This window comes from Crinia signifera, chromosome 6 (genome assembly GCF_055691185.1).
Source record: "Crinia signifera chromosome 6, ASM5569118v1, whole genome shotgun sequence".
In the NCBI taxonomy this organism is placed as follows: Eukaryota; Metazoa; Chordata; class Amphibia; order Anura; family Myobatrachidae; genus Crinia; species Crinia signifera.
In genome coordinates, this window is record NC_139222.1 from 122,288,963 (window position 1) to 122,303,050 (window position 14,088).

The 14,088-nt window shown below is 46.2% G+C and overlaps 1 protein-coding gene across 1 annotated transcript; it reads right to left on the bottom strand.

The window, feature by feature from the left end:
• Positions 1–948: 948 nt before the first annotated feature.
• On the bottom strand, positions 949–9,810 carry FITM2 (fat storage inducing transmembrane protein 2). Its single transcript, XM_083147007.1, has 2 exons — positions 9,522–9,810; positions 949–4,030 (listed from the first exon to the last, which is right to left on the bottom strand). Exons 1-2 carry the CDS (start codon positions 9,773–9,775, stop codon positions 3,445–3,447), a joined length of 840 nt encoding a protein of 279 aa, XP_083003133.1. The 5' UTR covers positions 9,776–9,810; the 3' UTR covers positions 949–3,444.
• Positions 9,811–14,088: the final 4,278 nt, after the last annotated feature.

Genomic DNA, 14,088 nt, shown 5'->3' on the forward strand with positions numbered 1-14,088 from the left:
TGGAAGGCATCCGCCTTTACAGTTGGGACGAAAGACAAACCCTTTGCAAGGACTTCTATTTCAGTTGCAGACAACGGGGTACTTGAGAGGTTAAAAACTAAGCGTTCACTTTCCTCGGTGGGCGAGTGCTTGCTCTGGCGGCGGTTTTGGCCTGCCCGCCGCGTCCTCTTCCGCCGCGTCTGTTGCCCGCAGCCATATCAGGTACCCCTAAAGGGATCCCTGCAGCATTTGTATTGGAGCAAGACGATTCACCCTCACTCTGAGATGTACTAGATCCATGATTGGACTGTTGAAACCTGTGAGGCTTTCGACGTCCATACTGGGGACATGTTCCATCTTGCTGATTACCAGCATTCAACCACGGGTAGACCCTCCTCTGGTCATAGTCAAGCTGTACTTTCTTAACTTTTTCCTTTTTAAAAGAAATTAAATCATGCTTGTATTTCTCCATCTGTGCATTTATTTTATCAAGCCAATATATATATATATATATATATATATATATATATATATATATATATATATATATATATATATATATATATATATAAAAATAAAATCTCACAATCAGAGGACTAATAAAGTACCTAATACTGCATTTCCAGTCAGTCTTCTGTCCTGAACAGGTTGTGTATTTAAATGTAAAATAAATAGTTATGTGTGAAAAGCAATCACTCCGACAATTTTATTTATTGGAGATAGCCAGCCTATTCCAGTGCTATTGTCAGCAAATTTGTAGCATGTAGCTTCACAACACTATTGATACAGTAGCATTTCAGGTTCCCTACAGGACTAGCTCATCTCTCATGCAATGGTGTGATGTAGGAAATCCTATCCTCAGTCCTCAAATCACACTACCAGTGCAGGTTTAAGTGATATACATGCTTGAGCACAAGTGGCTTAACTAACTCCTTAGTTATTTAGATTTAACGAAACCCCGCACAGCCAAGTATTATTTATTTATTAACAGTTTCTTATATAGCGCACACATATCACGCAGCGCTTTACAGAGCATAGTTATGAGCAAAGACACATAACGAATTACAGTACAAGACAGTTTAGGACAAGTACATTGTAAATATGGATAGTTGCATCAGGGGACAGGAAAACTGAAGCAATCATCAGGGTGACAGAGGTTTATATATTCTAAGAAAGGCACATGAGGAGAGGGCCCTGCTCGTGAGAGCTTACATTCTAAAAGGGAGCCGTACCATGCACAGAAGGTTACAATGGTCGGGATGGCCACAACCCCGGCAGTCATCCTTTCTAGGCAGCCATCCTTTCCAGTGGTGACAGCCGGCAGGTTTGGTCGTGTTTGTTTTCGCCGTCCGGCGTCAGCCAGAGCGTGTGAAAAAGTCCTGTGTGTGCCTTGAGGCCCGAGGTTGGGAATGTCTGGTCTGATGCATTGTTGAGAATTGCACAATACAAGTGTAGCTTTTCCCATATGAAAGAACACAAGTAGCAGCCTATAGTTCCCTATGACCACATGCTTCACACTCCTTGGCACTATTCCTAGTACATGAATATATAAGAAGTGGTAAAATCACGCTGAGCACAATGATGGAGGACACGTATTTAAATTAAAACGTTTTATATAGACAAATAATAATAGTATAGATGGGTAAAAAACAGAAATTGGAATGTAATCAACACACAACAGCTTGAAAAAGTCTCCAGTCGCTTAGGAGACGAAACGCGTTGCCCCACTTCCGCCAGTGCCTACCGCAGACTTGGATCAGACTTCGGCCCTTACACTCAGAGACCTTGCCACATCTACATCCGGCCGAAGTTCCGCCTCCACTGCTGCCGTGTATCCCGGCATCTGCAACTACACGTGAAGCCGCCCGCAGTGTGGAACCCTCCGGTAACGGATCTCTATCAGCCCGCAGAGGTGCCGCCCAAATATCCCTCAAGCCAGTGAGTTATACCATTACCCGCATCCATCATTGGTTAATCGGGACTCCTGCTTTTTGGGCTCACTACTAACTTTGCCTTTTCTGCTCATACTAACACACAGGCTTCAGCAGCTCAATATATATATTTGTCAATACCTGCATGGAACACATTGCTTGTCAGCCTACTTGCTAACCCAGGTCCTTTGGCTTACTAATCAATCTGCTGCTTCAGGCTATTAACTGTTTGTCACATCCAGCGGCCATTCTGAGTGCATCACTGATATAGATCATTACCTTTTTGTTTTTGCTGGGACGCCAGCAGACATTCTGTCAGGAATCGTGCCAAGTCTGCTTTTAAACATGCAAAGTTTGTTATTGTCTCATATATAAGAGTATTATATATTGTATGTTTGTGTGTTGATTACATTCCAATTTCTGTTTTTTACCCACCTATACTATTATTATATTATTTGTCTATATAAAACGTTTTAATTTAAATACAGCGTGTCCTCCATCATTGTGCTCAGCGTGATTTTACCACTTCTTATATATTCATTTATTTTCCTTATTGACAGCGCAGTGTGTATTCCCCAAACAAAACATTTGTCAGAACAAAATTATTTCTTCTTTTTGGAGTTTTTGCAGACTCCTTACACCTGCAGCAGCCATTTATGGTGGGTGCCGGACGGGTTCCCGACAGTCGGGATCTCGACAGTCGTTTACCCGACGTCGGGATCCCGACTGTCAAAATGCTGATAACCGGGTGCCCGACGGACACCCGCTATTTTCCCTCGTGGGGGTCCACGACCCCCATAGAGGGAGAATAGAATAGGTGGCTCGCTTAGCGAGCCACCGTGCCCACAGCGTGGCGAGTGCGAGCCCGCAAGGGGCTTTTTTGCGCTCGCCATGCTGTCTGACTCCGGGCAGTTGGGATAATGACTGTCGGGATCCCGACTGTCTGAGTCCCGTACCACATCCATTTAAGGTTTATATTACACACAAGAACCATCTTTATCTGCATCCTTTATATATACCCACTAGCGCCGGGGCCCTTGAGACAGTGGGATATCCTCTCCCTCTCAAGGAAAAAAACCTCCACTATTCCTAGTACAGACCAAACTTTATTATACAGTGCCCAGAAACTGACATTATGCAGTCTTTTAACATCATTAGTAAGAAATTCTGAGAATATCGGGAATCTGTATAAACCACTTTCACTAACTACAAAACTACTATTAACACTGAAATATAAAAATTCAGTTTAACTTAATAATACTAATTATCTAGGCCTATCCATTTAAAATTCAAACAACTGAACTTGCCATAGCACTATTTCATTAATAAAGTCAAAAGGCACTGTATTGGCTGTTATCCAAACTGAACACGGAGGAACCCATCACTGCACCAATCAGTAGAACAGGAGTCCGAATAAAAATAAACTATATATATTTGCGATGCCCATAATATGGTCTCTAGGAATTTTACAATTAAAATTCAAAAATGATATTACATTTGTCCACCATAACTGTGAAATAGATTACCATTTACTTCAGGCCTGTTTAGACACTGCAGGAGGAAGGCCAGGAGAACATGGCATTAAATACCACCACCTGTAGGTTATGTACCACCCCAGGATCCCAAAGATGAATCCTATCATTTTTTGTAAGATATCATGAAAATAAACAGCTGTACAAACAAACATGAAAGCCCAAATGAGAGCCAGCAGAATTAGGAAACAAAATAATAAATAAATAATTATTTTCCGATGTCCCTCGAGGCGAATACTATGTATAATGACTATTTCTTCCAAAATCATCAGAAAGCAATATGGCAGCAAAAATGAATGACCGGATATATCGAATCCATGCCAGTGACCACCATCGTTTAAACAGGCTCTCTTCTCAGTGTACTCTGCTTTAACCTCCAGAAGTATCGACGACTCGTAACAACTGCTAGTAGCATTTTCAATGTATGCAAAAATACTTGTACAGGTAAACCAAAACACTGTTCCGACCAGCAGGGAACTCAGACGGCGTAAACTTGCACTTATGCTCTTATTAATAGTGTAACTGGTCAAGGCAATGAAGAGAAAAAGGAAGCAGAATGTCCAACCCCAGGAAAATTTGACGAAATATCTGCAAAGAGAAAAAAAACATTGCTTCTAACAAATGTAAATCAATCCAGTAAATCATGAAAATGGAAAACATGGGATTTAGAATAATGTAAAAAATTAAGCTCTAGTAAAATATTTACACTGATGCAAAGTGAGATTTTAGTTAAAAATGTGTAAATAAATAAATAAAAAGTATAATAATTAGGACTGTATACAGTTAGCCATGGTAATTTACTCACCTCAATGATGATACTTTCGGGGATCCCCGATAACTAAGCATTTGCTTTTTACATACACACACACACCATGGAAATAAAATATATACTATAGTTGACTGACTATGCAATCAGCAACAGAATATGCCAGGCATGGAAAGATTATGGGCCCGATTCATGTTGGCTCGCTAAGAACTGAATTTAGTCTGGGGACCAGTGGTGAGGCTCTGCACATGCATATAGGTGAATATGCACATGTGCAGGAATGCTGTGCAAACAGTGGGTGCGTACAAAAAAAAAACCGCTGGGTGCACCCATGCAAACTCAAATATGCCGAAGACTGCACGGGGCAGGCAGCTGACGTCACATGATGTCATTGCCCGCACCGTACTCTGACATTTCCGAAGCAAATAAAAGTCAGTTTAGACTGACTTTTATTTGCGAACTGGGGAAAATGATTTAATGGTCAGCGGCCATCAAATTACCTCTCCCCTGTACACTCACATGCAAATGGATGTGTAAAGGTGCACATCTATACACACAGTGGTGGATGCGGCAGGGGCGGGTGTCGCTAGCCTGCTCGCTAAGATTCAAAAGACTGCTGCTTAGCTAATTAACTCAGGCCCTATGGCCATTAGCCAACTTGACTTCTGTAAAAACCTATAAAAGCGGTGCACCCAGTACAAAACATATGAACATTGGAGACGTAAATAGCCAATTTGGTAATTTCCAAATTACGCAATGTTCCATTGGAAAGCTTGTGGTGAGCCCAATGGTCTTTCTGAACAAGCTTATTGGCTGTTGCATATTAGCTTGACATGAGACTACTGACATGGTTAAAACGTTGATTTTGAAGAAGTTGTTATGTTCACTATATTAACATTAACCATGTTGGCATTCAGCAGGTTATCGTTTTTTCTACCCATTTTGTGTACCATAAAGAACATCTGGAAATTATGAGAATGTCAACATTGTGCAGATTCTGTGACTATTGACCTTGTGATTGGGGAAATTCTGGCTGCATACAGTAATATCTGATTAGAAGGAAAGGTTCAGCTTGGTCAAAGATATCTTAAGCAACAAATATGTGTAAAATGAACATTTCAATATGCAGAGCACAGTCTTGGGGAGAGAGAGACACGATGTTTATCTTAAATTATCAATATTCTGAAGGACTACTAGGGGGTCAAGGAGTTGACTCAGAGACACCATTGCATAAGGCTCGATGTCTGATGGAACTAGAAGAGCTGCAAGTAGGTGAGGTGTGAGAGACAAAGGGCATAGTCGAGATTGGGCAGTTGTATAATGACGAGGGTCTTAGAACATTCCAATCACTAAAAATTGAAATTTTCCTTACCGACAATTATCTGTTTAGATATTTCCAGATAAGACATGCCCTTGAGGGTTAAGGCCCCCATACATCCTAAGGACAAGTCGGACCTGATTTCTCCCTGCAGCTCCCCGGGAGGGGGACACACGATTTGGCACTTGATGTGCCAAGTTTTGCAAATGATACATCGCATGCGATCATTTGCAACTCGCGGGGAGCTGCAATGTGGAGCGAGCAGGGGGGCCGGGGACATCGAGGTGGCGGGCGGGGGATGCTGCAAGGCGGCTGGGGGGACGGACGCACGCTGCTAGTAGTGCGGACGCTGCGGGGGACACAGGCGGCAGTAACATAGAGCCGGGAGCTGTCAGTACTGAAAAAAAAAGCCCATACAATGAATGGGCAGCCTGTGATTGGCTGAGCGCTCTCTCAGCCAATTGCTGACAGGCTGAGAGAGCGCTCAGCCAATCACAGGCTGCCCATTCATTGTATGGTCTTTTTTTTTTTTCAGTGCTGACAGCTCCCGGCTCCCCCCGCCCGGCTCTATGTCACTGCCGCCTGTGTCCCCCGCAGCGTCCGCACTACTAGCGGCGTGTGTCCCCCCCCTACCCGGATGGAGCATGACAGCTCCCTGCTCCGTCTCCCCCTGCCGCCCCCCTCCCTCGCCGGCGTCTCCCGCCCCCCCTCCCTCGCCGGCGTCCTCAGAGTCCCCACGGCTGCACATAAGATTTATCTTATGTGCAGCCGGTTCGACGTCCCGACTCTGACCCGATGCGCACGGGACCGCGCATCGGGTCGGACCGGGTGTCAAAACCTGCGATTTGGTCCGATTTCACTGCCCGATCCATCTGGATCGGGTGAAATCGGGGCCAAATCGCATAGTGGATGGCGGCCTTTAGTTTGATAGAGAAAAAACCGGTACTTGTTTCGTTTCACGGTGGCAGCATGGCCGCGTGTCTGAGTCCCCGCTGCGCTCGCCCACGCTACGGGCTCGGTGGCTCGCTACACTATCTAAAATCAACTCCATGCCAACGTGGATAGTGGGGATATGAACTATCCACATTGGCATGGAGTTTTTTTTAGAAAGTTTGCCGAACGCCGAACCCAGAAGTAGCGCGCAACCATGCTACCGCCGTGACACTAAACAAGTACTGAAAAAACTAATTTGATTAATTGACTAATTAAGATTTTTTAACTAAAAAAATGCTTAGAAGATCCCCGACTGGACATGAGGTCTCCTGTTTCTATAGGATTCTTATCTAGACACAACATAAAACAATGGATTAGTGGGATTAAAAACTAAATAGTGGGGGAGATAACAGGGGATGATTGGAAAGAAGCCTTGGTAAACATATGAAATGCATCATACAAGCAAGGTTTCAACAGGTCCAACTTTATATAATACATAGGATTTATATAACACCTGAGCGCATGATTAAATTTGGAGGCAGAGCCAACACCAGCTGTCCGAAGTGTTCGGCTGATAGCGGATCATTTATTATGGTCATCTTAAAAGTGTCTGTATTTTGGACATCAGTGATAGAAGTATTGACATCTATGGGTATCCCCAAAAATAACTGCACCCCGAGGGTGTGTGTTCTATCAATGGTTTTGATTTAAAAATCTAAGGTAAAACTTGTATAATGGACAGAAATGGGGACATTCGTTAACCTAGGGAGGGTTCAGAAGGAATGATGTCCAGCATGTACAGTAGCTAATGAGAAAAGTTAGTACAAGATGTTAAAGAGGGAATTATATTTGTTTCACTTAACAAGGAGATGTGACCTAGCATTGTTTTAAGAATTCCTAACTGCATGATATTTAGGAACAAGGAGGATGAGACCTGTAAGCATACAACTAACACCCCTTCCCACACAGACTCACCGCTATACAGAACACCTATCCCGGTAGACTGGACCCGTTGTGAGCTCACCCCCACTGGATACTTGGAGACTCCATTACCCCCCACCCTTCTCCTAGTGTCCAACTGGAGGGAGAGTGGAACCAGACTGCAGACACTGCAGTGCAGCGGTGCTCTCCCCCCTCTTCTCCCCTCACAGCAGCAGCAGTGACCGAAAGCTTTGGTTACAGAACAGTTTGTAGTAATACACTGTCCCATACCAATAAATTCTTCTTGCTTCACATATACCCACTCAGATTTGCATTTTTTACCGCCGACACAAAACACCAACCCCCAATAGCTGGGGACACCATTGTAGAGCTAGTGCGCTGGTCATTATTTATTTATTTGCACTTTCTGAGCCTGGACAACTCGACCAAGCTGCCAGCACACAGGTTGAGCGCCACTATCTACCAGTACTTCCCATCATTACGGTGTTTGGTATAACGTATATTACAGTGTTTGGTATAATATATTACAAACACTGTTTTGGCATAATATGGGCATTACGGTGTTTTAATATAACGTTTAATGGGCATTATAGTGTTTGGTATAACATGTAATGGGCATTACGGTGTTTGGTATAACGTGTAATGGGCATTACGGTGTTTAATATAATGTATAATGGGCATTACGGTGTTTAATATAACGTGTAATGGGCATTACAGTATTTGGTATAAGGTGTAATGGGAATTATGGCGTGTGGTATAATGTGTAATACGTGTGTGATGTGTAATAGGCATTACTGTGTACATTTTTGATGCGCGCACTCTCTCTATTTTTAGTTTGTCTGGCTCCAACATTTTAAAAATATTTTCCAAGCCCTGGCATAACGTGTAATGGGCATGTGTGGCATAATGGGCATCACGGTGTATGGCAAAATGAGTAAGTGGCATTATGGTGTGCAAAATAATAAATAGAATTGTAGCAAAGGTTTAAAAAAAAAAGTGATAAGGCAGGTCAAGAGACGGGGCTGGGGGCGGATCAATGGGTTGATCAAGGGGCTGGCCACTGTCTGGGAATCTCTCAACAAAAAGGTGGTAACCCTACCTAGTTAATTGAAAAGAAAGGCGTTTCACCAAAGGTGATGGCAATCATACATTACCAGGGAGGTCCAGGAACAGAGCATTTTCTCCCTCATGGCGAGGGTCAGGTATGCAAGTATGGTATAGACCAGAGGTGGGCAACAGGTGGCCCGTGAGACGCTCTGGTCTGGACCACCGCACTGACCTCTGTCACTATGACAAGCGGCCCGACTAGCAGTAGCCGCTTGTCATTTTAACTGGAAGCCGCAGGGCTAAAAGAAGTGCAGTGCCACCACCCGACTGCGCCCGCCCCGCACAGTCGTGTGGGAGGGGACACAGAGCTGCCTCCCCGTCATTGGTTGGTGGGGCAGCCGCTTGACCGCGTCCCCTCCCACACTCCCAGCAATGCTGTGTGGGGCGGTCGCATTTGGGTTTTTGCGGACGCATGACTCCCCTGGCTTCCCCTCGCTCAGGCACCACGGCCCTGAAAAATAATGGTGTATACTCTGCCCAGTGCAGCCCCTCCACTCCCCATAACGTGAATTTGGGCTCAATTCAGGTGACATAACGTCACTTTGGGCTCAATCTGGGAGGCACAACGTGAATTTTGGCTTAATCCCAGTTTCGTAACGTGCATTTTGGCTTATTCCGTGTGTCATAATGTGAATTTTAACTTCCTCTGTGTGGAATAATGTGTAAGAGGCAAGTATAAAAGGGTCTACTATGGTGTTGCATAATGTGTATAAGGGGTATATGGTGTGGTACACTACACTCAAGGACACCCCCATTTGCGTGACCACACAACCTTTTGTATGGCCACACCCACTTTTCCTGAGCACAGCCCTCGAACATTTACTGGAAGTGTTAAGCAGCCCCCCTGCTGAAGTTATTGCTTAACCCTAGTATAGACAAACCATGGGGACTGCAATGCAATGCTCTCAGGAGGCGCCTCTGGTTGTGATGGACAAGTGACATATGCCAGCTGTGACCTAGCCTGGAGGACAATGACAAGGAGCCTATGAGCATAGCCACGCCCCCTTACTCACACATTCAGGACGTTTCTCTTGTTATTCAGATAAGAGTCCGGCATCGGCCACAGCTCCTTCACCAGTGAGCCGCACAGCATCAGCCCGCACAGCACCGCTGCGCAGTATCCCGGCACCGTCTCAGAGGAAAACTGCCTCGTGTTGCGATTCCTCCGCTCCATGCTGAAGCTGAGCCCTGGCCGTGCTGGTTCGTCACAGCCTGTGTGACTCATTGCAACTGTGGGCATGGAGGAAAACTCCAGCATGGCGTCCATTGACTCAACACGCAAAGATGTGCGCTGGCCGCTGGGGAATGTGTCAGCCAATGGGAGCGTCGCTTTGTAGCATGTGACTTGGAACTCGATTCCAAGTCCCATGCTACACTCGCGCCGCTAATCCCTCCAATTCGTGTCACAGTCACGCTGCATTAATATAGCTATCGGCCATGAACCATCGATTGTCAATGGCCATCCTATTCGTAATCGTTTTAAACTCTGCGCTGCGTTTATGTAAAGTTAGGAGTCTAAAACTCCAGTATTTCCAAGTGTACGAGTAACTACATGTAACTATATATTTAGCAGCTACTGCTGGTTTATATTGTAACCAGTGGTGTAGCTTGGTCCCACGCCACGCCGGTGCCCGGAGCAAGGGCATGACTGTCCGTCCCCCGGCCCCCACACACAATAAAAATACACCACAGGCTGCTCCCCCTGTATAATAAAAGGACACCACAGGCTGCTTCCCCTGTTAATAATAATAACAGGACTCCACAGATTGCTCCCCCTGTATAATAATAAGGCTGCTCCCCTGTATAATAATAGGACCCCACCCCACAGTGCTCACCCCTTGACCCCTGGATATGGTCTCCGGTGCCAGGGATGTGGCGCCATGATGTTGATGCCCGCTGTGCCCGGCATCAGTCAGTGGGGAAAGTTAAAACTCGGCGAGCGCTCTGACATCGCGCATGCGCTGGATTGGGACGCCAGAGGCAGGGATGCGGCACCATGACGTGACATCATCGTACCACATCCCCAGTGCAGACTGATGCCGGGCACAGCGGGGAGCGGGAGAGCAACGCAGGGGAGCCGGCAGCAGAGCTCCAGCGCCAGGTAACATGTCGGTGCCCGGAGCTGTTGCTCCGCCCTAGCTATACCTCTGATTGTAGCTATGCTAGTACTGTTTATGGTGATATTGTTATAGTTAGCTTTACTTAATGGGTTGTCATATTTAAGAATATGCATTAATTGATACATTCTAAATTATTAATATATATTTAAAAACATACCCTCCAACATGACCCATTCCATTAGGTACAAAATGCTCTGTTTCTGGACTTCTTTCTTAATTGACAATTGCAGTCACCTGTGTTGAACTAGTCCAGCGATAATAAAGGTGTTCCAGCAAAGGTGAAGGCAATCCTAAATTAAGGAAGAAGTCCAGAAACAGAGCATTTTGTACATAATGGAATGGGTGAAGTTGGAGGGTATGTAATATGTGAAGAATACTGCCCTCCTGTCACATTTGTTATTATTAGCATTAGCTATTGACCCACCCACTTTCCTGCCCTAACAGATCTCATCCAAATATCTGTCGGCACTCAGCAGCGTATGTACCTTGTATGCTCATATATTCACTTTCCAAGCCAATGATTAGAACTTTACTATAGCTATCACCAGGGACATGGGGAAGGGGAGATTACAACCTCCCTGTGTGGTCCGGACCGTACGGTTTTTGCTACATGTCTGGACCATACAGGGAGGCTTTATTCTCCCCCTCCTCCTCTTCTGGTGACAGGTGTCACAGGCAGCCCCCGGACAGGACACCCCCGGGGTCTTGTCCTGGTCCGGTTTTTACCCCTACCCGCTTCAGTCTCTTTCAGTGCTATGTTTTCAAAATATAGGCAATGATGATACTACCGACAAAGGGTACTGACATAAGGGTATGCCTGTTATTTTAACCTGCCAGGTGTGCACCCATAGCAGTGACAGCTCTGGGAGCTGGCATGTGGAGGCTGTTTTTTTTAGCCTGTCCAGGGGCAGTTGAGTTTATGGGGGTGGCCCACATGTTATTTTAGCATGCATGGGGGGGCATGTATTACCCTGCCCTGCTGGGAAAGGGTGTTATTACTCATCCTAGGGTGTTGGCATGCCAATTTTTATAAAGGCTACTATCCTGTTGGCCTTGGTGGCTGCCCAATGACACTGAGCGCTGCACCCCAGTTTGTTGTCAATTTGGACTTTTGAGATCCGGGAACATCCGGATCTGCACTTCTCTAATTCTAATCACCCTACACAGTTTAGTGTAATGCATCCTCTATATCAGTGGTAGCTAACCCTAGCCCTCGAGACCTACCAACAGTTCACATTTTCCAGACAACCTAGCTGCTGCACAGCTGCACTCATTAATCACTGACACTTTTTAAAAGATACACAGATGGAGCTAATTAGCTCACTTGTGATTCTGTGAGGAGACCTGCAAAACATGCACTTTTGGTAGCTCTCGAGGACTAGGGTTGGCTACCCCAGCTCTATATCATTAATGAATATGTTAAATAGAAAAGGCCACAACACTGAACCCTCTGGTACTCCACTTAGTACTGTTATCCAGCCTGTAAAAATGCACCGTTTACAACCACCCTCTGTTCTTTATCCTGCAGCCAGTTTCTTATACCCCTTTCACATTGCAGCTTTAACACGGTATATTGCCATTTTTTTTACCGTTTTAAAACAGGTACAGCTGCAGTGTGAAAGCTCCATTGTCAATTTAGCGGTTACAGAATACCGGTATTTTGAAACGTGTTAAAAGCAGGATCCTACACGTTTCTGAGCCGTTTTCCCTGCAGTCTGAACAGCTCAGAAACGGTATTTGCTACAAATGATAACCACACAAGGGTGATAGATTATCTCCCTGCATTAGGGTTACCACCTAGTCCCTTTAATTCCGGACACATATTAATTACACAGGTTCTGTGGCTGGCTGACTTCAAGACTCCACTTCACCTGATTTTAAACTGCCACAGAACCTGTGTAAGTAACATGTGTCCGGAATTAAAGGGACTAGGTGGTAACCCTACCCTGCATGATCCCCACCCACAAGCAGGAAAAGGCCATTTAAAATGACATTGTATGGCTTTCTATGGGTGAATCGGGTTGAATCTGAAAGGTACAAAAACGGTATTGAAACTGCAATATGAAAGGGGTTTAACTGGCTTTTGAGACACGTTTACAAAAACGGGTTGAAAGCAGGTTTGCAATGTGAAACCAGAGGCGTTGCTAGGGTGGAGCTGGCGGAGCACAAGCTTTGGGCGCCAACATGTCACCTGGCGCCGGAGCTCTGCCGCCGGCTCCCCTGCCCTGCTCACCAGCTCCCCGCTGTGCCGTAACGAGTGCTCGGCAGCCCTAGCAGTGGCTGGGGGGAGCCGGTGCCTTTGGGGCGCCTCAGAGTCACGGCGCTCTCAGCCGGAGGCAGGCGTTCGTCTTGCTCTGCAGCAGCAGGAAGTCAATAACATAACAGTAACTTCTCCGCTTCTGGCTGTCTGTGTGAGGACGCTCAGTGACCCAGCCCATGATCCACCCATGGGGCAGGTCACTGAACCTCCTACACAGACACCCAGAGCTCCCCCTTCCACTCTGCCTGCTTCCCGCCCGCCCCTTCCATCCACTGTGGCCGCGTCTCCTCCTTCTGCACTGCGTGCTGGGGAGAGCCGTCCCGGCCCTGACAAAGTCCAAAGCTAGCCGCCCAGCTGCTCACTGCTCAGCCCCCCAGCTCTGCTTCCCTGGGCACTCTGCACCCCGCTTTGCTGCCCCTATAATTACTGACATCTGTCAGTCTGCAGTTCCAGTGTCCGTAGCCCGGCCCCCTAGTGGCTTTTTGCCGTGATTAGCGGGTAGGCGGCGAGGGGTGGAGCAAATATGACACTACTTGTCATGCAATTGTGTCATTTTGGCCCCACCTTCTCACCGCGAATCGCGGGATTATGCCATGGAGGGTTTAAAGAGGAAAAGTGCTGCTGGCCAGACTTGGCAGCAAAGACTGCTGTTGTGGCATCCTCACTCAGCCTCCCTCAACATGTCAGTGTAAGTGCATTATGGGCCTTATTCTGCTTGGTACGGTGGGACCGTATACGGGCGGATCTGGCTTTTTTTCATCTGCGCATGCGTAGCTTTCGCTATGCGCATATGCGGCGACCTCACACCGCTCACGGATGGGTCTCTCCGTCCGAAAAAACCTGTCCGCAAGAGTACGGTCATTGTGGGCGACATGGGGGTGTTTTTAGTGGAGCGGCCGGAATAATGAGGAAAACTGGGCGTAAACATGGGCGTACACGGGGGTGTGCACCAAAAATGTCGATCGGCGAACGCACCGTGCATTTTGGGCCAAAAACAGGCGGTCGCAGAAGATAGCTCCAGACCACCCCTAGAGATACCATATGAGAGCGGACGCCTGGGTCTGCTAATTAACGCTGATTACTACACCTGAATGTAATAAGCAATGCTGCAGCCTATTAAGTGAAAATCATGATTTCACTACCTGCAAGCCACACACAGACCTCAAACACATTGGAAGCATATCTTTCTACACTTCTCTT

Coding starts and splice junctions, on each gene's coding strand:
- FITM2 (XM_083147007.1), bottom strand. CDS start 9,775: ATGGACGCCATGCTGGAGTTTTCCTCCATGCCCACAGTTGCAATGAGT. Junction 4,031..9,521: donor AAGAGAAACGTCCTGAATGT/GTGAGTAAGGGG, acceptor TTCTCTTTGCAG/ATATTTCGTCAAATTTTCCT.